This window comes from Talpa europaea (genome assembly GCF_964194135.1).
Source record: "Talpa europaea genome assembly, chromosome: 8".
Taxonomy (NCBI): domain Eukaryota; kingdom Metazoa; phylum Chordata; class Mammalia; order Eulipotyphla; family Talpidae; genus Talpa; species Talpa europaea.
Genome location: NC_140075.1, coordinates 29,820,130 through 29,845,078, shown reverse-complemented (window position 1 = coordinate 29,845,078; position 24,949 = coordinate 29,820,130). Strand labels below are relative to the sequence as shown.

The window sequence follows — 24,949 nt, the reverse complement described above, 5'->3', positions numbered from 1 at the left end:
TTTCGTCGGTCTGCCTGTTCTGTTCCCTGCTCTGGCTCTGGTGAATTCTCTCACCCTCCCGCACTTCTGACTGTACCCAGTGCTTGTATAAATAAATAAATCTTAAAAAAAAAAAAAGACAGCAGAAGGGGATATAAAGGGGGCAGTGTTATGTCATAGAGGAGAGGGGACAATGGCTGAACAGTGAAGTGGGTCACAACTGATTTGCTTCTTACTTAGCTCTACTCCAAAAAGAAAGACTGCAGTTCTCTCACCTACTCTGAATAGGCATTGCTCAAGGGGGATAGTTATGAAATGACCTTTTGTATAATTCATTAAAGAGGCTTAAAACCTGGGGTGGGGAGTGAATTAGAAGCATAATGATTGTTTTAAGGAATTAGAACAGCAATTACTTCCCAGAATGAAAAAATAGTTTCTCATTTTATGTTGTTAGTAAATGTAAAATATTGCAGAAAGCTCATAGGTGGTCCTTTAAGAGCCACAAATAATGACGATTTTTTTACAAGGTCAAATAAAAATAAAGAATGTAGATAAGAAAAATGATTTCATCAGGAACTTTAAAAGTTTACAAGTTGAATAGCTGGGGTAACCTCCAGTCAAAAGCACTATGAGCTTTGTGAAAGAGCCCCCCAAAGGGAAATGAGACTTTTGATTCTCACACCAGATGTACTATCAACTAGCTGTGTGGTCTTCAGCAATCACCACACATTAATCCTTTAATTGCCCATGTTGAGGATTATTTAAACACCAAACAAGATATTTTATTTGGGAAATTATCGGCAACTCTAAACCATTATTCACTGTTTTATAATATGTCCCTACAAATTGTGCTTATTATTAGTTCACATTCCAAATCTACCTAAGCATTAAACACCATTTTACAAATTTTCAAAGGACATTATAAAGTTTTGAATTACACTTTAGCCAGAAGAAAATGCAGGGCTCTTTAGGGGGAAAAAATAAATACATCTTCCACATCTTCAATTCCACATCTTGAAAAAAGGGGTTTAATCCCATCACATAACACAGCAAAGCCTGTTATCCTTGAAAGGAAAGTACTAACCCCTCAATTTAAGGACTAGTTACAACTGATTAAAGTCAGGATACTTATAATTTAGTGTGCAAGAATGTATGCTGAAATATAATTAGTGCCTATGAATTAAAGCAGGATGCATTAGGCTAACTCGGAGAATGCTGTTGAAGAGAAGACCGGGAGTTTAAAAAAAAAAAAAAAGAATGATCCTTGTGTTTGCACAGCAGCTAAGCAGCTCACTGTTCCTCTAATTGATCTGAATGGAAAGAAAGGGGAGGTGGCAACCTCTCCATCACTCAGCCTACAACATGCCTCCATGGCACTGCAGTCCTCACAAGGACGGTACAAAGCAGAAGGGGCTGTGCTTTGTGACCTCTGCTCACTTCCCAGCTTAATGAATATGGTAATTAGAGCTCTGCTGCCAGAAGGGAGAGCATCTGCTTAAAGTCCTCACAATAACAAAACTGACATGATGCGATACAGTCAAAGTGCTGACTAAGAATTTTCTTTTATCTCCTTTTAAAGCCATAAAGTGCCATTCATGTTATTACTAGCTGGGAATTTTTAACAGTCTTGCAATGATAGCAATTATTTAACACATGCATGAAACAATAGAGCTTCACACTACTTAATACACCTTTGAGCTCTGTGCCTTCCAATGTTCTCACTGGCTGGATTATACCATCTAGTAGTTCCTGAACAGGTGAGTATACAAGCCACAAGTATACAAATCAAAATGATTTGAAACAACCTTTCCTTTGAGACTGCCCTTGTAGTTCTATTAAAGAATTAAAGCAAGCTCCATGACCATGGGCTAATTAAACAATTTGCCTAGCACTTTACTCTCCATGCATAACTGCTGTAATAAATCTCTGTCAATGGGTCAGGCTGACTACATGGTTGTTGACTTATCCCTACAGCTAATTTTTTCCTAACATCTACCAGAGCCAGATTAAAGAATACTTAATATTTACTATGTAAAATCAATTAAGGTAGAACTGTATTATTACCTTTCTCCAGTTAAAAGAATTCATACAGATACTTGAACACCAACTCTGTAAAGCTGAAAATAATATGACACATACAAAGAAGAAAAGCAAGAACTACTACCTTCTGATATCACCTAGTTGAGGAACTGTGATCAAATAATGATGATAATGATCAAATAATGAAGATCAAGTAGTTCTTCAAATATGTTTGAAGAACTCTCCTGGTAATCAGGAGACAAGTAGACAAGTCACTTAAGCCCCATGTCTTGGTGTCTCACCTGCAACAACAGAGGCAGTGATGGCCACATCACCTAACCTCCAAGGTTGGTATGAAGATCAAGTCAAACTGTAGGGAAAAGCACTTTGCAAACTATATGCAACATAAAAATAAAGGGAATGATTATGCTCGGCAAATGACATGGAGTGATGTTTTTTGTTTTTAACAGATTCAAGGATTTTGCTATAAAACCATCTAAAACACTGAGGCCGAGTGATTTCACTTCATTAATTATGAATTATCACTGCGAGTTCCCTAATCTGCTGTCAAGAATACAGATGATCAAAATTGAAAACCATCAAAATTTAAGAATTATGAAATTTATCTAAATATGGTTTAAATGGTTAAAAACCTGTAAGCTTTAAAAAAGCAGAGCAATTTTTAAAAAGTTCACAATTATATACACAAAATTCTCAATGACTATAGAATTCACATCTTTAAAAATTAAGCTGGAAAATTTTGAGTTACACTATGACCCATTATTCAAAGGCATTTTTAGATAGCTAATCAAAGAGTTAAAGGTAAACCTAACGTGAGTTAAATACCATAGAAAAATCATAATGAATTATAGAATCTCTTTTTCTTAGCCCATTTGTTTCCCTGTAAATCTGCAACAGAGATGCACTGTCAGTGGGGTTTACATTTCCCCAGTATGTTAACCCAGAACCTCAGGGTTTCTGAGATTTTTTCCTTGCTTTCATGTTGGCTGTGCTTCTCTAATATTAGCATATGTCAGCATTTCACTTACTTTCCGAGAGGGCAAACAATAGTCATGCCATGCCCACTGTTTCGACAAGGTTATAGTTACCTACCTGGGAGCAATCCTTGATCTCTCCTCCAGATACATTGGGGTTCACTACCTTTGGCATTTTGACAGCCTACTCCCCATGGCTGCCAATCCCCATCTGTATCCATGTAGCATCCTGTGCCAAATTGTTTTTCCTCTGCTTGTCTCACTCCCCTCCTCTCTGCATAACTCAAGTTCTACCCATTGAGTTTTCTTTCCTGTTTGCCAATGTATTAAATGCCACTTACCTTTTAATATCTTTAAATTATTACTTATATACCCCACTAGTTTTATGTGTCCTGTGTCCCCGATTTAATTTTAAATTCTTAAACATGAAGTTTATATGTTATTATATTTCATAGTCAACTTAATATTACTACGTTACTTTCATAGCCAAAACTATCTATAGGACAGTGGAAAGAAACGCCACTAGGTAGGTAGACTTTCACAGTACCAAAAGACCTATTTTTTTTTTAGATAGGTGCTTCAACTCTTCCCCCACCCCCTCTATTTTACTGAGCTATAGCTGACAAAACATAACATAGCTTAAGTGTACAATGTACTGATTTGATGTTTATAAGTTTTACTACTATTACCACTATAACACTAGCTCTCACTATAACACTAGCTATCACTCCATGTCACCACATAATTACCATTTCTTTTTGTGGTGAAAACTTTCAACATTCAAGTACATGATACAGTACCAGGTAGCAGACATTTCTAATCTTTATACACTGTTAAGAGTTCACTAACTGCTAGAAACTGCTTGAGAAACTGACTCAGAATTTTTTTGAAGGCTTCTTAGATCATGTGGTATGTGCTTTCATATAATGTAGAGATAGAATAAGAAATAAAAATAGCAAACAGTGATTGCTAATTCTCAATTTGTAATATTAAATTTAAAATTAAAAGCAGACTCCCTCAAGAAAAGAAATTACATTCTATGTTTTTACTTGTTGCTGCTTATCTAAACCTTAGATCCAAAGAAATGTAGCTAAAAAGAGATTAGCAGCAAACTTCAAAGCTAATAACAGGCACTTTATCAAGAATATAATTAGATGGTAATTTCCTTGACATTACTTACTCAAGACATATTCCAAAGATGATGCAGGGCTTAGACATGAAAGGATATAAATACTTTTGATAGATGACTTCAAGAAACACAAAGCAAGTTACAACAGTCAAGGACATAAGCCAAGCAAATCAAAGCAAAAATCTGTCTATGTACTAAGCAAGCAAGCAAAATTATTAGCAAATTGTACATTGACTGCACTCCATTTTGATGCTATTTTACAAAATACAATGTTCTATGCTACAAATAAGTAGTACTTTACTACATTTGAGTAAATCTACTACACTGAACCCCAATTCCAACACTCTCTAGTTGTGCTACCTTGGGAAAGTTATTGAATTTTTTTTTTTTATAAATTTTATTGTTATATTCCCCATACAATTGCAGCCCCCCATTCTGACCCCAATCCCTCCCCTCCCGCCCCCGCCCCCCTAAAAGTGTCTCTGGTTCATAGTTTTTTGTTGATTTTGATTTTCACTTTCTTATAGTTATTCATTTTCCTGGTCCCTTATTTAAGTTTTCTAGATTCCTGCTATGAGTGAGACCAAGTTATTGAATTTTTATTAAATAACTCCTCATCTATCAAATAGGAATAACAGTTGAGCCTGCTACACACATAAGATGGTTATGAGAATTAAATGAGCTAATACAGATAAAATGTTCAGATAAGCACCTGGCATATAGTAAGAATTATGTATGAACTAATTGCCAGGGCCTCTTATATAGTCATTATATTTATTTTATGAGATTAAGACAGCATTTTACTCTTTTTTAAATGAAAAAAAAAGTTACAACAGTCAAGAAATATTTCCTACATTTATTCCAACTGATAAGTTACAAAAACAGCCCCTTGTAGTTTTAATACTGAAAAACCAACAAGTAGAGTTTAATTATTTTGAAATAATTAAATCTTTAATATATGTGAAAAAGAGCACATGTTTAAATACATAAAGCTAGCTTTTCAATAAAAAAAGAAAGTGAAAACACCTTAGTAATATAGAGTGAACAAGATACACGTTGCCATTCACCAAAAAGAGCCATAAAATTCCTAATAAACATCTGAAAACATTGCCTAATTCACTAATGAACTGAAAGACAAATTAAAGCAATGACACCATTTTAAACTGTTGGGGCAAAAATTAAATGATAACACAAGTGGCACAGATGTAGCACTCTGGAACACTACTAATGCAAGTAAATATGAAACACCATTTTTGGAGGGCATTTTGGCAACTTGGAGTCAAACTCTTAACACACACTCTGACTCAGCAATTACACTCAGGATTTATCAAAAGAAAATCATTCAACAAATACATGGTGATGCCCAGGGCATCAAGATTTATAATAGCAAAATACTGAACATAACTGGCAACTATGTGGTTCAATAAACACGCTCAAAGATTAGCATATGACATGTAATGGTGAAGCTGGTATGTACTTTATTAACATAGAAATTTGCCCATAATGTATTGTTTGGTGAAAGACTATAAAATGTATGTGGAATATGATCCCAGATTTGTAAAAAGACAAAGAAATAGAAGTGGGGAGGGTACATGTGTGTTGCGGTGGGAGGTGTGAATATGTGGAGAGCATGTAAGTACATGGGGAGCATGTGACTAGGAAAATTATCAAGCAACAGAGTGGTCAAGGATTAACCATGGCTGTATTACTGATTACTTTTCTAGAAGGTAACATTATGGGAGATTTTTTTCCTTTCTTTTTCTCTTTCTGGGTCTCTAAATTCCCTAAAAAGCCATTATACTATATACCATTTATACTATAAAAAAAGCTTTCAAATCATAGCTAGGGCTACATTATTACTTTATAATGGACAGAAATCCTTCAACAAATTCTCCTTCTTTGTCTTCAAAAGAAATCATCTACTATTTCCAGTTAAGCACAGAATTCTTTGTCTTCATAAAATCTATCACTGTTATTTAAAGAAAAAAAAATACCTAAAATTTGCTTGGATATCCCAGAAACCTTTTCATGATATTTTCTAGTACTTCCAAAAAGGTCAGATTGTTGAGATAGTTCCAAATTCCGGAATCATATTAATACAGACTGAGTTTACACCAAGCTCTACAGCTATAAAAATGAATTTTTAATTAAGGCCTCTATGTTTCCCAAAAGTGTTGTCTTCTCTCATCTTTTCCCAATTCCAGGCAAGAAAAATGCTTTTGACAGCAAAATGGTAAAACAAGCTAATTCCCCCCATTTTAGATAGATAGCGGGAATAATTCTAAAAAGACATAGTTTCCTCCTTCTTAATATTCTCAAGAGATGAAATTGAGAGTAGACTGTCTCTTTCCAAGAGTACACATATGCTTTCAATAAATCTTTTACTTCAATTTTCACTTCTCTGCCATTGTTTTTTTAGATCATATCTAACAACCCAGGTCAGACACATTTTAAAAATAAAGTTGGGACATTTTTCCTCACCATTCACATGTGGCTATTGAATATCTAAAATGTGGTTAGTCCAGATCAAGATATGCTGTAAGTATAAAATACACACCAGATTTCAAAACTCAATATAAAAAAGTGTAATATTCAACTAATACTTTTTTATTGATTACATATTAAAATAATGTTTGGATGCACTGTGTTAAATATAATCTCACCTGTTCTTACCTTTTTTGAGTGACTATTAGAAAACTAAAGTTATATATTTCATTTGCACTGTATTTCTTAGGACAGTATTGATCGAGAAAGTTAATACATCATGTTAGGATTCTTATTACCATTTCTATAACTATGTAAATATTAGATCTTCACCACTGGCATTTTACTGGAGGTTTACTCCCTCCACCCATTGTGCAAAATGTCTGTAGCCAACTAATTTTCCCTCCAACTGACTTGTTTTTTGTTTGTTTGTTTGTTTTTTTGTGGGACCCTTGCCTGGAGGCCGGGGAACAAACCGGCGCTGCAGAGCTGCCCTCGCAGCCCAGCGCTCAACTGCTGCTCCACCAGGGGAGGCCCTCCAACTGACTTGTTTTTTGGAAGCTCCTGAATTACTATAATCTGAGCACTTGGTGCTTGTGATTAGTGTTCTCCTCCTTATTGCCATGTACACTGTTCTCCTCTGTGCCATGTACACTTTAACGATGGAGAGAGGTTATAATATGATTCCACTGGTGGAAAGCATAGCCCTCAGACTGAGATTCAAACTCGCATCCCACAAGGCACACACGGAAGTGCCATGTCAATTCCCCAGCAAATGTGCTAATTTCCTTAATTCCCCCAGTGCACGAGTAGCATGAAATGTTAACATTTTACACTTGACTGGAAGCAGCCTACTGCATCATTTAGGATTGCTTTGAAACCATACAACTTGCTTGACATAACCTAGGTTGGATTGCTTTCCTAACTTAAGAAACAGGTCATAGGTAAGTAGACAAAGGGTGAGGAGTGGTTTCGTGGTGACATGAGTGCCCCAGTCTCCTCTCCTGGGATGCTTCCTGAGGATTCAGGCAGTATTCTATGCTTCAACCACAAAGAAAGGAAAAGACCAAGGACAAAGAAAGCTAAGTCTTTGTATCTTTTTATCAGGACATTTCTGCTACTATCCGATTGACCATAATTGGCTGACATGGTCATCCCAAAATATGAGAAAATCTGAGGTGGGAAGCATTTTTAACTAGCACATGGCTGTCCCAGAATTTTATGAGTAAGGATGAGAAAATGGATTTGCGACAAGCAATTCGTAATAAAAAATACAACTACAATTTAGAGAAAGAGAGAGGGAAATGCCTACAGAGATAGAGATTATGAAAAAATACAACATATTTGACAATCTTAATTTGGGATGCAAGGCTGAGAGGATAGAAGCCCTGAAAATATAACGTCTATTATGTGAACCATTTCTTTTTACTGTACTTCTATTTATTTGAATAGTCCTGATATAAATTTTCTGCATTATCTTTGTTGATAGCAAAAGTTTAATCAACGCACCAATAACTTCTCTAAAAGCTCAATTCAGAGCTAACAAATAGGCCATCAGAAAACTATCAGCCTGCTATAGCCTACTATTAAAAAGAGCCCATTTGACATTTATGACTTTATTTTTCTGTTTCCTTCCAACCAAACTGGATAAAAGTAGACCCGTGATTACAGGAAGTGTTTTGGCCCAAGTCATTTGCAAAATTACAAACTCTTATCACTAACCTGATCCAACATCGAATTCAGCACTTGACTCTTACATTTATCTAAAGCACTATTGTTGTTACTAAGGCAGATGTCTTGTCTTTGCTTTTCAGTCATCACTACTAGAAGAGATCACTTTAATAATAAAAACACAAAAATGACTTTTAATACCTCACAAGTGTTAAGGTCCATGCGAAGTGTTAGGGGAGCTGTCTACTGTGGAAGCTGGGCCAACAGCTAGGGGCATTCACTCATTAAGTGAATGACTCCCAAACAATGGCCCTGCAGAAAGCCTGATTCAAATTCTTGCTTCAGCAAAAATTCAAGTTTATAAAATGTCACATATTTGTGTCATTAGCATAAAGTCAGAACCACATAAGATTAGTCCATAAATACTACCCATCTTGCTTCCTGTTTTCTAAAATGGTCCAAGAGTTCCCATATCTGGCTCTTTTCCAAAAGTATCTTCCTTCTTTGATGCCCACCACCATCTACACAAAGTAAAACCCAACTCACTCCCCAAGAGTCAACTCATATTTTACATTTTCCACAAAGCCTTTCCAGATGACTCCACTATAACTGTCTGCTATTTGAACAAATACAACACTTCTTTTGCACTTCTGTAATGTTACTTTATTCTGCCTCATATTATCATATATGTTTACTACCCCTATCCTCTGCCACTAGATAAAAAACCTGACACCATATTCCACGTTTAAAAGAGCTTCATGCATACTAAACACATAGAAATTGTTAACATTTAATAAAATCTGGATTTTTTTTTTACTATATGACAGAACAATTATAACAAATCTTGCAACATCATTGATTGGCATGGTTTTTAAAATGTGGCTATGAATTATGACCCTCAATATAATAATTAGACAATTGTTTTCTATTTGCAGTACAGAGAAAACTATTACAAATATCCAGAAGGATATCCTGTGGTTTTTGAATAGGGAAGACTGATTGCCTATAAGTGTTTACACAAGGCAGCCCACTAACCCTCACAAAAATTCCAATAGAATCCAGTAAAGCAAAGTTTCGTGATTTCTACAGAGGATGAAATATATTCCTGAAATAAAAATTACCACATAGGATTTGGGGTACTAAGGGGTAGTTTCAAGTGGCAGGCAGTCTTAAAATAATTGCTAGAATATTTCAATGTTTGGTAGTCAGAGCATTTGAAAGTAGAGCTGTCTTAAAAATTGAACCTTTGTGATTATCATAACTATATCTGGTTTTGATTCTAGTATGAGCTTAATTCCTGTCCAGAATCATCTCAAAGACAAAATATTCATTCATCACTAATGGGCAGTGCACACTCAGAAAATAAAGAACTTTGCCTTCTATTAGACTGAAATACACAAATTACCAATACTCACTCATTTATGACCTATGAAAAGAATGATTACATATGGTCCAAACTAATAATTTTCAAAACTGTAGTCATTCATATTATTTCTTAAATTATATTCTAGAATCTTTTTATAACAAAAAATATACATTTACATATACATGTGTATATATAAGCACATATGTATGCCTATGCATATGTTTATATACGCAATCCTTAAAGCAGTAAATAATGAATCATGGATTAAGAATAGGAAAACCACAGACTGAGAGAATATTTGGGTTTTTTTTGAAAGATTTATTTATGCATACAAGAGCTGGGGTACAGGCCAGATATGCGATGGCTGAGAGGATTCACCAGAGACAGAACAGGGAACAGAACAGGCAGATTGAAATACACTGCTAAGGGGAACAGCAGGCAAGACAGAAAAGGTCTGCTGCGCCATGTAGGTGCTCCCTGGTTGGGGATCAAACTTGTGCTGCAGAGCCTGCGGATTGCCCCACAGTGCGGTTCCCGACCCCTTGTACCACCAGGGAGGCCCTGGGAGAATATTTGCAACACATATATCTGATAAATGACTTCTATCAAAAGTACATAAAGACATCTTAAAAGTCTACTATAAGAAAATATGCAATCTAATTTTAAAATGGGCAAACGATCTGAAGAGACACCTCACTAAAAATATACAGATGGCAAATGTACATATGAAAGGATGCTTGACATCATATGTCATTAGGCAAATAGCAAATTAAGACAACAATGAGATACTACTACACACCTATTAGAATGGCTACAATCCAAAACACTGACAACACCAAAGACTGGTAAGGATGTGGAGTAACAGGAATTCTCATTTATTACAGGCAATGAACTATTCTAGAAAAGTTAGGTATCTCTTCTCTGGCTGATTTGAAAAAAAAAAAAAAAAAAAAAAAAAAAAACCTAGTGTTGGGTTCACTAAAAGTAGGATGCAAAACTTCAGAAAACCAACAGAACAAAAAAAAAAAAAAAAAACGGAAGAGGGAAGTAAGTGTAAGTGCCAGGATCCTGTACAGGGGTCAAAGGAGGTCTAATTCCAAGAATTTCTACTTTTATTATTGTATTTTCATTTCTATGAGTTCCAACTGGTTTGATTTCAAATATTCCTTTGCCATAGTCTCAAAGGCTCCTTTTATTTCTTTATATATATTAAGCAGATTTATTTTACATTCTGAAATTGACCATTGCAAACTGCAATTTAGGTGGAACTGATTCTCTAGTGTGTTTTCTATTAACGGTGCTTATGATGGCTTATGTGTGAGATGGAGGAGGAGCTCTTTACTATGAATTCATGGTCGGTAAGCTTTATTTGTGGCGATTCTTTCTTGAGTCTAGATTTTTTTTTTCCTCAAGTTTTATTAATTTGTAATTTGTTTACACAACTACGTAACTTTGGAGGTACATTTTCACACATGTCTCCATTTACACACACGCTTCACTCACTCTCCACCAAAATTCCCCATGCCAATGCCCTGTTCCCTTCCCCCTTCCTCCTTCTCCCTTCACTCCCCAGCCCACTTCCTCTGGTAACCTGCATATTTTTCACAGAGTCTCAGAATTATTTTTCTGTGCTTCACCAGTTTGTTTTCCTTGGTTATTTATATTCCACAAATAAGTGAAACCATCCAGTGTCCGTCTTTCAGTTTCTGAAAAGTCTAGATTTAAGTATATTATTCTAAAAGATTTCCCTTTCTTTCTAACTTAAGACCACTTTCAACTAAACATTCAACTTGGGGTTTTCCAGGCCCTACATGTAGTGTGAACTCAAACCCAAACCTTCCATCATGCAGAACTGTAGTTCGAAATTTTCGTGGCAGACATTTTTTTCCATTCCACCTACAACCAAAGCAGAGCCAAACAGGCAGTCAGGCAGAAAGGGAGATAAAGAGACAGAGAGATAAGACAGAGCCACCATTTCCTCCCCAGAATAAGTTTTTCCTACTTCATACATGAGATTTTAACTTTTTGGTGAGTCAGCTCTAGGTGGGAGTTCTGACTTGACCTCCTTGCCCTGAGGTTGTCTCCCGAGTTCCCTACACATGTGTTAGTTCATTGGAGACCAGTAGATACCTCAGGACAGATGCGGCTCCAGGAGTTACTTGGCCCCCCTGATTCATACTGCCTTGTCATTTCTGTTCTCAAAGGAATTCCCACATTTTCCATACTTTTCTTCCAGCTCATACATGCTTTAAAAATTATTTTTAAATAATACATTTTAGGGCCTCCCTGGTGGCACAAGGGTTTAAGACGCAACCTATGAAGCTCCTGGCAGCTACTACAGCACAAGTTCAATCCCTCGACAGGGAGCTACCCACATAGCATGGCAGACCTCTCCTGACTTGCCTGCTGCTCCCTCAGCAGTGTATGTTGGTCAGTCTGCCTGTTCTGTTTCCCACTTTGTCTCTGGTGAATCCTCTCATCCCCCCACACACACCTCTGGCCTGTAACCCAGTTCTTGTCTGTATAAATAAATAAATAAATCTTTAAAAAATAATAATAATAATAATACATCTTATCCAACTTCTTTAGGTTTACTCTACTAATACCTGGTCTGCACACAGCTAGAAACAGAGCTCACTGACTCAGAGAGTTGGCACAGGGACTGGCTACAAAGTATGTAATTTTATATAATTCATAAATCCCACACAGAAATTTGTTTGTTTCAATCTTTTCCAACTTCTTTCCATGGTCATGGAGATCCTACACTTGTCCCAGTTCCACATAATGAATCTGGTTCTGGTCCCAGCCTCACAGATCACTTTGGCCTTACATCAGTCAAGCTCCCAGCTTCAGGTCTAAGTAAGTTGTGTGTTTCTATTTTATTTCTATTCCACAGAGATACACATCTTGATTTATTATCATGCTATATCTTCTTAAACTTTCTACAGTTGGAGCCAAGATAATATAAACTTAGGTCAATTCATGGTCTTAATCAGAAATCAAGATTAAACTATTTTAATAGAATTTTCAGGCAGCATTTTACAAGCAATTTTTTTCATACATCACACACATTTTCTTCTAAAATACTAGCATCAAAACAAGAATGTTAGTGGCTAATGATTTCATTTTAATCAGACTGATGTTGAGAATAAGAATTTATAAAGAAAATCTCTGAGTGATAGTACATCACCACTGGAGCTTGGTGGAGGGTGAATGAAGCATGTGTACATATGGAGGTGTGAAGTTGTACTCCCAAAATTATAATATATAATTTTGTAAATGAAAGACAAATTAATAAAATATGAGAGAGAGAAAAAACCTCTAAGTCCAGTAAACCAGAGACTGGAGGTTTTTTACAATATGTATGAGCCAAAGAGCTAATTCTCTATCTATATATGAACCAAAGAGCTAGAAACCAAAGACCAGGGCAGAATTCAGTGTTAGCAAGATATCACTCTCTAGGAGAAACATAGGACAAGGAGACACAAGGCAAAGCTGAAGAAGGGACATGACAGACACATTTGGTGACTAAGATCCAAGAGGTCAGTTGCTCAGAACTATGGTCTCAACATCAGACGTAATGGGCCTGCACTCAGTGCTCCTCAAAATGTGGTCCACCTGCCATGCCAGTCCTCAAGCTGTTGTTACCAGTCTGCTAAGAGACAAGAAACTATGCCAGAATTTAAATCAACTGTATCATTAAGCAGACCTTTTTTAATGAAGTAAAAAGTACATGGATTTACATTCTGATGAAAGCTCCTACCACATAGCAGTAAGAAACTATTCTCTGACCATCTATAGGAGATTGCTGCTCTAGATAATCCCCATATTATCTAAGATGACTTAGATGGTAACTGGAAGTAGATCTAGGATCTGAAGATCTGTTAAAAAAAAAAAAAAAGACAAAAAAATTGGCCATAGCTGGTTAAGAAAATAATGAAAAGATAAGACTAAATATAAATACTAATAATATCTCCACTAGGTCAGAATCATTTAAGAATTTATTATACTAAAAGAAGATACTAAAAATAACCTTAGTTGTTGGAAAAGACATTAAATGGTCTTACTACCCCATGCTAGTAAATATAGGTTTAATCTCAACCTCTAAAATTGCCATGATTTTTTTAATTTTTGTGCATTCTAATTTTATATGAAAAAATACTATATTGTTTAAATGTGTTATTTGCATATGTGCAGTATGATTTTTTGCAATACTAATTTTACTTCATATAAGTTATATATTTATAATATATAGTGCTATATATTATATTCAGTACATAATATACATTAAAATATATTTATTTTAAATGTATGTTTAATTCTATCCTTCTACTAGATATTGCTTATTCCGGGCCTCCCCTGGTGGCGTGGGCAGTTGAGCACTGTGCTGTGAAGCTGTCCGCAGTCTCTGCAGCGCAGGTTCAATCCCGGCCGGCCGCAAGGGTCCCACACGGCACAGAAGACCTCTCCTGCCTCGCCCGCTGCTCCTCTCAGCAGTGTATTTCATCAGTCTGCCTGTTCTGTTCCCTACTGTGTCTCTGGTGAATCCTCTCACCCTCCCGCACATCTGGTCTGTACCCCGGTTCTTGCATAAATGAATAAATAACACACACACACACAAAGATATTGCTTATTCCTTAAAACATGTATCTGTGCTTGGTTCATGTAATCACACCTATTACACATGACCTCAGTAAATGAATTTTGAAAACAAATTCAGAGAGCAAAGGTGAGTTACACTAAAACCTAGCAAGCCTTAGCATCTATTTCTAGAGCTTCTACTCAACAATAACGACTGAAAAAACTGATACTATTACAGGACAAAGTTACCAACAAATTTTTTATTTTTAAGATGGCTTTCAAGATATGACATATTATCATTCAGAAACAAGATATCTGTGTCTTCTGTAACTATCAAGTCTGTAGATAGTAGATAATGTATTATCTAGATAATATAATACACGTGAAACATTTTTATTATGTAGGAAAAATACAAGGTATATTTATAACCACTCTTGATCCAAACATTATTTGAAACTATAATCTATTACCATATCTAATAAATGGAATAAAAATGATAGCTGAAAAAATATGGGTGCCTTTGTGGTGGGTGTGGTAATGTATACCTGAAGAGGCGGGATCCCATATTTGTGAAATATTTACAGTATTGTAAACCAATGTTACCTTAATAAAAAATTTAAAAACTTTAGGGCCTCCCAGGTGGCGCAGTGGTTGAGCGCTGGGTTGCAAAACTGCCCGCAGCCTCTGCAGCGCTGGTTCCATCCCCGGCCGCCGGGCGAGGGTCCCACATGGTGCGCAGACCTCTGCTGCTGCCCACTGCTCCCCTCAGCAGTGTACTTCAGTCCTTCTGCCTGTTCTGCTCCCTGCTCTGGCTCTGGTGAATTCTCTCACCCTCCCGTGCTTCTGACTGTACCCAGTGCTTATATAAATAAATAAATAAATCTTTAAAAAAAAATTTAAAAACTTTAAGAAAATGCAATTATTCTTAACATCTTATTCTCAAACCACTGCAACTAATGGTGTTTATTCTATTTATCCCATTCTATATACAAATATTAAACACAATCAATGATTTTAAAAAGTTCACTGACTCATTTATTCACTTCACAATTACTCCTGAATACTAGTAGTGAGTCTGTAGGTGTAACATCTGCTTCTCAACCAGTAAATGAATTATCCTGCTGCAAGAAGTTTTGTTAAGATTTCTGTATCAAATAACATAGAAATATATGAGTTTCTAAAAATTTTATGTTCTACTTACATGTTTCAAAATGTGTGGTTTGTTGGTTTTTTGTTTTTTTTTTTTGCCTATGACTACAGTTTAACTGCTTATGTGTAAATACCACAAAATTGTAAACCAATGTCACCTCAATAAAAATAATGTAATTTAAAAAGAAACAAAGTCAAATATTTTTCACATTATTATATACACCTACTATCATACAGAGAAGGAAAACAAAGTTGTACACAGTATAAAAATGCCAATTTAATTCACCAGTTATCATTTTATTCATCTTCCTAAAGATGGTATGAAAGAAAAAGACTATCATTTCTACAGTTCTGTACAATGACACCTAAAAGAGAGTATACTTTTCCAACTCAAACCTTAGTTAATACAGGAATATCAAAGCACATAAGTTAGTCTTAGAGTTTAACTAAAAATATGTCGTGTAAGCGGGTTAGAACATGGTTTTAATAAAAACATGCCAGGTTTGTTCGGAGTTCTTCTGAATTTAGAAAAGATCTTTAAATGGTTGCTAAGTTTAATAGTTTCAGAATGAAACTCAAGTTTGGGAGGAGCCTGAAATCTTTGCTGAAAATTGACTGAACTATGCAGGTATGACTTAAAGAGGTTGAATTTAATGTAAAGTTCACAGATTGAAGCGTCAGAAGAATTGGGGGTTGGCCCAAATCTACCACTAATTGTCAGTCTTGAATAATCATTTAGCTGTTCAACACCTTGGTTTCTAATCCATGAAACTGGCCCTTGTGGTCTCAAAGGCCTCTTCAGCTCTCACATTCTGTAGCTGCAAATCCATGGCATGTTTAGCCATTGCAGACCCTCCATCCATTTAATGAGCAGAAGAAACCCACCGATCTTCTGATTGGGGTTTATGTATTCTTATACTAGGCTAAATGACAAAAGCATGTCAAAATAAGAATCAGAACACAGGATTTACCATCCTTTGTGAGCCGCATTCTTGTCCTCAATGCTCAGCAACAAGGTTTAGAGTGTTAAAAGATTTTAATGCAATAATAACAATACAGTTCACCAAACAAGGCCAAGCTCAGTGGTTTCTAGGAAACCAAAAAGGGAAAGAATGTGGAAGAAAAAAATAGTAGAGACTTCAAATGATAAAAAAATGAATGAAGTTCAAACTGAGAATCTAAAAAAGATACAATAAAGGACTAGAAAGTGTGGTCAATGCATTTAGAATGACTGGAACCATGGAAAGCTTTTCTTAACAATACTAACAAAACATCCTTGAGAATATTTTATCATTAAGGAGTCAAAGAGTTGAGATCAGATTGATGATTCTTTCTTGGAAAATGCAAAATCTAAAATGGAGTTGTTCTGATTTATGAAAGTTACTGCAGGCAACTTCATTAAAGGCATTTTTACCTAGATCTTTATTTAAAAAAAAAAAAAGAAAGAAAAATCCTTAATCTTATTATCACAGTGGAATACTCAAAACTGAGAAAAATTAGACCAATTATTATATAAACCAAATAAACAGTGAATTAGTTACCATCTACTCTAATGCAAAAAGCCCATCATTACATTAAAGAGTTAAAACATAATAAATCAAATTATAAAATTGCCTCAATTTTGACTCTCCTTTCTTTAGGAACAAAGGTAATTTAATAGAAAGTGAAAAGTAATAAAGTTAAATTATTAAGACATTCTATTTCTCTTCATATGGTTGTCAGCATATAGATCACACAGTTTTATAGTTGATACTTACACTCTATCTAGAATTTTATTTTTACATTGGTATCCATTAAAGTCCTATAATAGACAAAATCCATAAACTTGTCATTTTATCATCTTACCAAGATTGAATGGGTAAAGGATGTATAAGTTGTTTGGATATTCTATTTGTAAATACTTGTTTCCTTTTTTGTTTGATTTGGTTTTCCTTGGGTGTTACTTCTTTGGAAATGTGCTTAAAAGTGAATCACAGAGGTCAAAAATATAAATTACTATAATAATTGATCACATGTTTTCCAGAGGGAAAACAGACAATTTAAAAAACTACATATAATATACTGTCACCTCTTTCACACCACTCCCACTAATATATTCATTGTATCACATTTTCCTTTACTTTGATAGGAATAAATAGTGCCTGAAGTTGTTTGAATTTTAATCAATGGTCACGCTGAACATTATTCCTTTTGATGACTGTTCTATTTTTCAAAATATATGAATATATGTTCTCAATCATGAGATGGTTTGATCTCTAAATTTACCGAGTAATCAGAGAATGTTCAGGCATGACCTTTCTCACCTCCTCATCTCTAAACCCGCCTTCTAGGCCTATCTTGTCACTCTTCCTTATCTGAGTCAGAAAAAATAGCATCTTGATTTTCTTGATTTTACCACTTATTGAGAGACAAGTGATCTTTTGTATGTATCAATTACATCTGTCAAGAGTACTTCCTCAGGTGAGTTTATTCAGTCTCAGTTCTGTAAATACTGTTTATAAGTTCATGATTCTCCAGTTCATATATTAAGCCTGGACAACTCCACTCTTACATATTCAACTACCTAGTTTATTGCTCCAAATTGAATTCCTGATCTTCTGAAAACTCCTTATCCTAGAATTCTTCATGCCTCAGTAAATGGCAACTCAAATCCTTCCACTTCACAAGGCCCAAAATCTCTGTCAATTCTTTCTCTTTTATTTTTGCACGCCACCATTCCTTATACTCCTTTCATCCTTTCTTCCCACCCCACCTCTTAACCTCAGGAGCCTTAATTTGTCTATTTGTGTTTACTAGTTTTTACAAGTATTTTGCTTTGCCAAATCATCTGTTATATAAATGTCCAATATTTGTCTTTCATTTCCTTTGGGTAAAAACCCAGCCGTGATATTGCTGGATCACATGGCATTTTAATTTTTTAAGGAAAATACAGATTGCTTTCTAAAACAGCTCCATCTTTTTACATTGCCACCAACAGTGTAATAGGGTTCCTCTTTCTCCACATCCTCTTCAGCACTTGTTTCTGGGGGTTCTTACTAATATGTGTCATTCTCAGAGGTGTTAGATGATATCTCATTGTGGTTTTGACCTGCATGTTTCCATACTTTCAAATATTAGCTCTGTTCACAAATGTGACACATGTATTTTATGGAAAGCTGAAGTATAGAGAAGCATGTGAAATAATATAAAAATACTCATAATCTCAATAAAGATTTCCCTTCAAACAGCTGTTATGTATGTTATAAAAAATGAATTTCTTTTGTAAACCCCCCCCTCTGTCTTCCATGCCCACTAAAAGTAATCACTGCTAGGCATTTGTTACATATCATTCCAGGATTTTCCTATTACTTTTTTATGAAAATGGGACCATACTGATTATTGTCTAATGCAATAGGCTCTTTTTTCTTAATACCACATTACAGACATCTTTCCAAGAGACACAGAGTTACCTCATTCTTTTGATAGCAGTATGGTATTCTATTATCTGCATGTATTACATCTTCTGAAACCAGATCAAAGAGGAGTGAAAGCTTCCCAGCTGATACCTGAGGTATACTCTTGTTTCTTTTTTTACTGATATCAGTTATGGTCTCATAGGTACCACCAATCCCCTTAACTCCTTGATCTTCCAACACAAATACGCAACCTCTCCTCACCCCTGCCTCAACCCACCACCCAATTTTCATTTTTAGTGGATTTCTGAGGGTAGTCAGAGAAGACCTGAAGATTTGCTGACTGATTCCACTTCATAGTTAGGTTTTCCAACCTCAGCTGGGCTGCTTTCATGGTTCACCGCTGCATTTTTTCTCATCCTCATGGGGTACATTCCAGTCCCGTCCTACCCTGCTCCAAGGCCCAATCCCTACTCCACCCTCTCACTCTCATGAGATGGTTTGATCTCTAAATTTACCGAGTAATCAGAGAATGTTCAGGCATGACCTTTCTCACCTCCTCATCTCTAAACCCGCCTTCTAGGCCTATCTTGTCACTCTTCCTTATCTGAGTCAGAAAAAATAGCATCTTGATTTTCTCCAAGGTGTATCTCCCCATCTTCAATTTTTATTCTCTATATTGTATCCCTCCCTTCCATATAGAAACAAGCTGCTGTGAATGTCATATTAATAGTGTTAATAACAACAAACCAACACTAATAAAATGTGCCAGGTCCTGCTCAAAGCACTTTATATATATTAAATCAAGGAACTTAACTAATTCAATTTAATTAACTAACAATCTACATAACAACCCTATGAGGTTGCTATGTGGTAGGTAATAATTAAAACTATCCCATTACACAAACGAGGAAACTGAGTAGAGAGAGCTCAGGTCACCTGGTCAAGGTCTCTCAGTAAGTAAAGAACTGAGATTCAAACCAGAGCTGAATGGCTCCAGTAACTGGCCCTTACACTATGCTGCACGTAGAGGAGCTTACATAATAGGATTATAACCAAAGAGATATAATATAAAGCAGAGTGGGGTCAGAATACTGAATGGGAAGTGAAGCCTGTAGAGCACCCCCTGAACAACAGAAAGTGACTCTCTGAGACAGATGGGAAAGTGAGGGGTTAGAGGTACCAGAGATCACTATATGACCAAGGGTAGAAGGACTGTGGGGTTTGTCTCATGTTGCCTATCTGTGAATATAGCTGTTTCCATTTGTCTCTTCAGTTTATCATTTCAAATTATTTCCACACAAGCAGTTACTCTGACAGCAGAATTCGTATCCATGGTCAACACCTTTGAGAGTCAGCTAGGCAAGCGGTGAGTGGTTCAGCACAAATCCTCCCCGACATAAGACGAGAGCTCAAAGCATAGCACGTCTGTGTTTTTACCATATACAAATTGCCCGTTTGTGCCGGGGAAACAGACCGAAACCACGCAGTTACCCTGGTGATACCTGTCTCTTTAGCCGAATTTGAATACTTTGCCCTGGACAGACAATTAATTCCCTGGGAGATTATTCTTTCTTAGTATTTATCAGAAATCTGTCCCTTTGTGCCTTCACAATCACCCTGGTTTTTTTCCCCTATACTACAAAGAATAAAATGAACACTTCAAGTACTAACCTTTTACAAGTCATCGGGAAGTTAACCTGTGTGATTTCTCTACCCACAAAACAAACACCAGTCTTTTCTTCATCAAACTAAATAAATATGTTCAACCCCATCAATAATGCTTCCTTTAACCTAGTTTTAAATCTCTTCCTCATCCTTGTGATTTTATTAACCAAACATGACCCATTTTGCTTCTCTCTCCCTTAATGTGTAGGAAATCAGTTGTATCACACTGTTAACGCATATGGAGTGAATCCTAAAGATTTGTTTCACATATTCTGCTCCTGGCAACCATGAATCATACTTCCTACCTCTGCGGCTGGCTTTCAGGACCACCATATATCTTCTGAATTTCATGTTACATTTGGGAGCCTTAACCTTACTTGTTATTCCTCCTTCACCTAGCTCCTAATATCTAATCCACTAACACCAACAATACCACCACCACTACATACAGACTAAATCAAAACCCAATTCTTCACTAAACAAATATGTATCAGCAACTGCAGTCTGCCACTGGAAAACAGAATTATGTCACTTTTTAGCCTGCACTGACAAATCAATTTTGAGACCTAAGTGACTCCAGGAGTACCCACCAGAATTCCTTCACTGTCCATTTGTCATTGTCCTCACTCTTTCCCCTCCACCCCTACGACAGGATATAAATTTGAACCTTAAATCATCAATTTGGCTACAATAAATGACTTCTTTTACCCAAATCAAAGATCTTGAAACAATGTTCCACTGCAGTAGAGAAAATAAGAAAAAACAAAAAACCTCCAAAAATAACCATTTCTAGAATTGTTCAGAAAATATAAGCAATTGTTCAGAAAATATAAACTCTGGCTGGTAAACAGTAGGTTAATTTTTTAATATATAAATACAATCTCATATTCTCCTGAGAGAGTATTACAAACTTCCCAAAAGTAACTTTCAATAGAAAATTTAACCAATACTAAACACATAGGAAGCATAAAAACTGAGCATTAGATATTATAAATAACATTATCACTCACCAAAAATGAGTATGCCAAGAATCAGAGGCAAAAGAACAGAGGTCAGTAGCCCAGTTCCATTGATTTCTAAGTAACAAAACCAAGTCTCTGAGAGATGAGGCGATTTATTCAAAGTGACAGAGCAGACTACTGACAAAACTGAAACAAGAACTCAGAGCTCCCGATTTCCAATCCATCAAATACCTAGAAGTCTATGAGGTACAAGGGGGCTTTGCAGAGTTTGAAGCACACATGAAACATGAAACACTCAGCAATTAAAATATTTAGACAATACAAATCAATTTACATGTGTCAACCAAATACCAGTTTTTGAAAGCGAACACAATAAAACATTAAACTGTAAAATTATAATTTATTTGAAGGATTATAGATATTAGGCCTATAAATATTTAGTGATTATAACAAATTTATCACATTTTCATTAACAAAAACAATATTCATCATGAAAAGTAGATAAGGGTCTCCCTGGTAGCCTACAGGTTAAGTCTCAGCACTATCACCGTGACTGCCTGAGTTCGATCCCCAGCCAGGGAGCTAACTCACATATGATGGAGCAGACCTCTCCTCTCTCCCCCGTTGCTCCCCTCAGCTGTGTATTTCAGTAAATCCATTTGCTCTGCTCCCAACTCTGTCTCTGGTGAATCCTCTCACCCACCCCCATATCTCATATCACACAGAACTACACCCTAGTTCTTCTAAACAAAATTTTTTTTAAAAAAAGGAGAGTAAGTAAGTACAAGAAAGGCAGTGTACCAGAGGAGTTAAAAGTTAGTAATTTGGACCCTATCTTGCAACAAATTAGATGTATTAATTAACACTTAATGAGGAATCAAGAGCAACCAGACTACAGGATTTAGTAGAAGACAGAAAGCGATGCTGCTGATAGTCATGACAAGACCATCCCTGGGAGAAAAGATCTAAGTAGAATCATAAGTTCAGCCTTGCTATGGTTAATTTTAGTTAAAATCCAAGTATCCAGTTGGACACACCCTATGGGTACTTGGAAAATCATAATATATAATAAGGCACTTCTAACAGATCAAAACGTCAACCAACACATAATTTAGTTGATATAAGATCTACCTCTTATTAACAATACTATGTCATCAAATGGCAAGCAATTTGAAACATGAAATAGGATCAAGGATTTAGAATGTATTAAAATTAATTAATAAGTAGTAATATATTATTTTGTGAACCAAAATTGTGAGTATTTAAGTTGTAAGTTCAATATGTAAAGATATTATGGAGAACTACTACTAAATTTCTCCACAGAAAAAGAATATTTATATCACTGTCAGACACAGGATATTAGACACATGGATCATTATTCTGAGTCTGGAAAGTATTTCACAGGCTTATTATATCACATAAATTAAATATGATAGTACTTTAAGTTCTATGAATCTTATTTTTAGCTTTTATTCAACTTCTTAATCACACATTCCCATGTCAGGTTTCTTGATTGATTTAACACATAAAACAGTCCAAGGAAACTGGAACCTTTTTAAACACAATCATTAAATAATTATATTTGAAATTAAAAACTTACCACATTTTTCTTCATCTTTCTCAGTTGTTCATCTATCTCTCTCAGTCGATTTTGCTCATCTCGTTGTTCTTTGGTATTTCTAAGTACCTTATCTCCTGGAGTTACTTCCATATTTCTGTTATCACCATTAAGGTCAGGGAGCTAATTGGGAAAAAAAAAATCATGCACAGGCTAGAAATGTACCACCACACACTGCTCCAAAGCAACTGAGCCTTGAAGGTTGGCTTAGCCTCTGAAACAATATTTCTCCCCTTCAAAATGATATAAAATTCTAAACTTTTCCTTTGAGTGAGGTAAGTCCAACTGCACATTAAATAAGAGAAACAAACTCAACCATATGGAATGCAAAAAGACAAGAGTAAAAAGAGCAGTAGCTGGGAAACGGGCACCAGTGCTCTGCTCCCGGTCAGTTTGGGGCCTTGAGAAAAAAATTACAGTTTCTCTGGACTTGAAGTTCATCATAGATAAATAATGGGGTGGGGGTGGGGGAATCCTGCCCTTCCATGTTATGAGAGGCAGTTGTGTAGTAGTGTAAGAGAACTGGACTTAAGAAAGTAAAGAGATTTGCATCCTGGCTCTACCTGATTCCAGACTAAGATGTCCTTAAGGAAATCAATTATCTTCTCTGAAAGGAAATCAATTAACCTCTCTGGGCTTCCATTTCATTGTCTGAATAATGATAATATTAACAAGATCTAGCTGAAGTTTTAATCACACTACGCAAAAGGCATGCAACAAATCTTTGTGCCTAACAAATGTGAACTGAATATGTCCTCTGAAAAGAATGAGCATTGTATTATGCAAGCATTATTAGTAGTAACATTTGAATTGACAGAATCATATTCTCTCAGAGTTAATATTATTTCTAGGTGAAAAAGTGGGTGTTTCTTGACAGCCACTTCTATGCCTAAAACTAAACTTCTAATCTACATCTACTCGGCCACATTGGTGACTGGCATAAATGACATCTTTGAAGACCTTCTCTGTCTCACTAACTCTTCATTATTAACTTGAAACAGTAGTTTTCAATTCTAGTATACTTTAAACATGCCCACAGAGCCTGTGAAAATACACAAAGACAGAGGCACCACCTGGCAATTGTTTCTGTAGGTAAGGACTGGGGACAAACGACCTTAAGAACTGCTACTTGAGGACTGAAGTTAAAGTGTGAGCCTCTTAACTGGTCTAGGTGCCACCAATCTCCCTGCTCATTCTACCCTTTTGCCAGGAAGCCCAGAGAAAAGAATAAAGTCTTCACCCCTTCACAGGCCACACCATCCATCTCTTCAGTCTCAACTCTCATTACTTGGATCTCAGACCCAAAGTATCAACAATAGTCAATACTGCTAGTTCACCATTCCATGGCTCTTCCCTCCTGCTCCTTGTTGAGACTCAACACTTTTTGAGCCCAGTAAAAACACATTTCCACTATGAAATATTCCCTGACACAACCAGGAAGGGACAATTATTTTCTCAGCCATCCTATGTATCCACTCTACATCCCAACATAAACTATACACATGAATTTGTAAGCTCTAACCAATAGAGTGTAATTTTGGTTCTCAGAACTCCAATCATACATTTCAAAAAATTAATTTTATATAAAATTTTAATGAGACTATTAAAAGAGTACATCAATTTCAGGAAGTGATTCATTAACAAATTCTTTTTCCCCAAAAGGGGACTTTTTCTGGTAGCATTTGATCTCTAGAAGCATCCAGAGGGTGAATAATTGTGAGGAATATTTTTAAGAAGGAAACCTAATATTATGGAGGAGTGTGGAATAGATGGCAATGAGGTCTCTTTGCAAATCTAAGCAGCTAGAATTTTATAAACTTTTATGAAGATACACCTATTATGAAGCAAAATATAGTCTTAGTCCGTTTGAGCTGCTATAACAGAATAATACAGATTGGATGGCTTATAAACACTAAAAATGTATTTTTTAGGTTAG

The 24,949-nt window shown here is 35.8% G+C and overlaps 1 protein-coding gene across 1 annotated transcript in view; it reads right to left on the bottom strand.

The window, feature by feature from the left end:
* Positions 1 to 24,949, bottom strand: part of FSIP1 (fibrous sheath interacting protein 1) — a gene marked incomplete at both ends in the record, with an annotated part of 193,334 nt that overhangs the window by 91,816 nt on the left and 76,569 nt on the right. Inside the window, one exon of the mRNA XM_084240127.1 lies at positions 22,996 to 23,136. Coding sequence (XP_084096253.1) covers positions 22,996 to 23,136 — 141 coding nt within the window. The remainder of the gene's footprint in view (positions 1 to 22,995; positions 23,137 to 24,949) is intronic.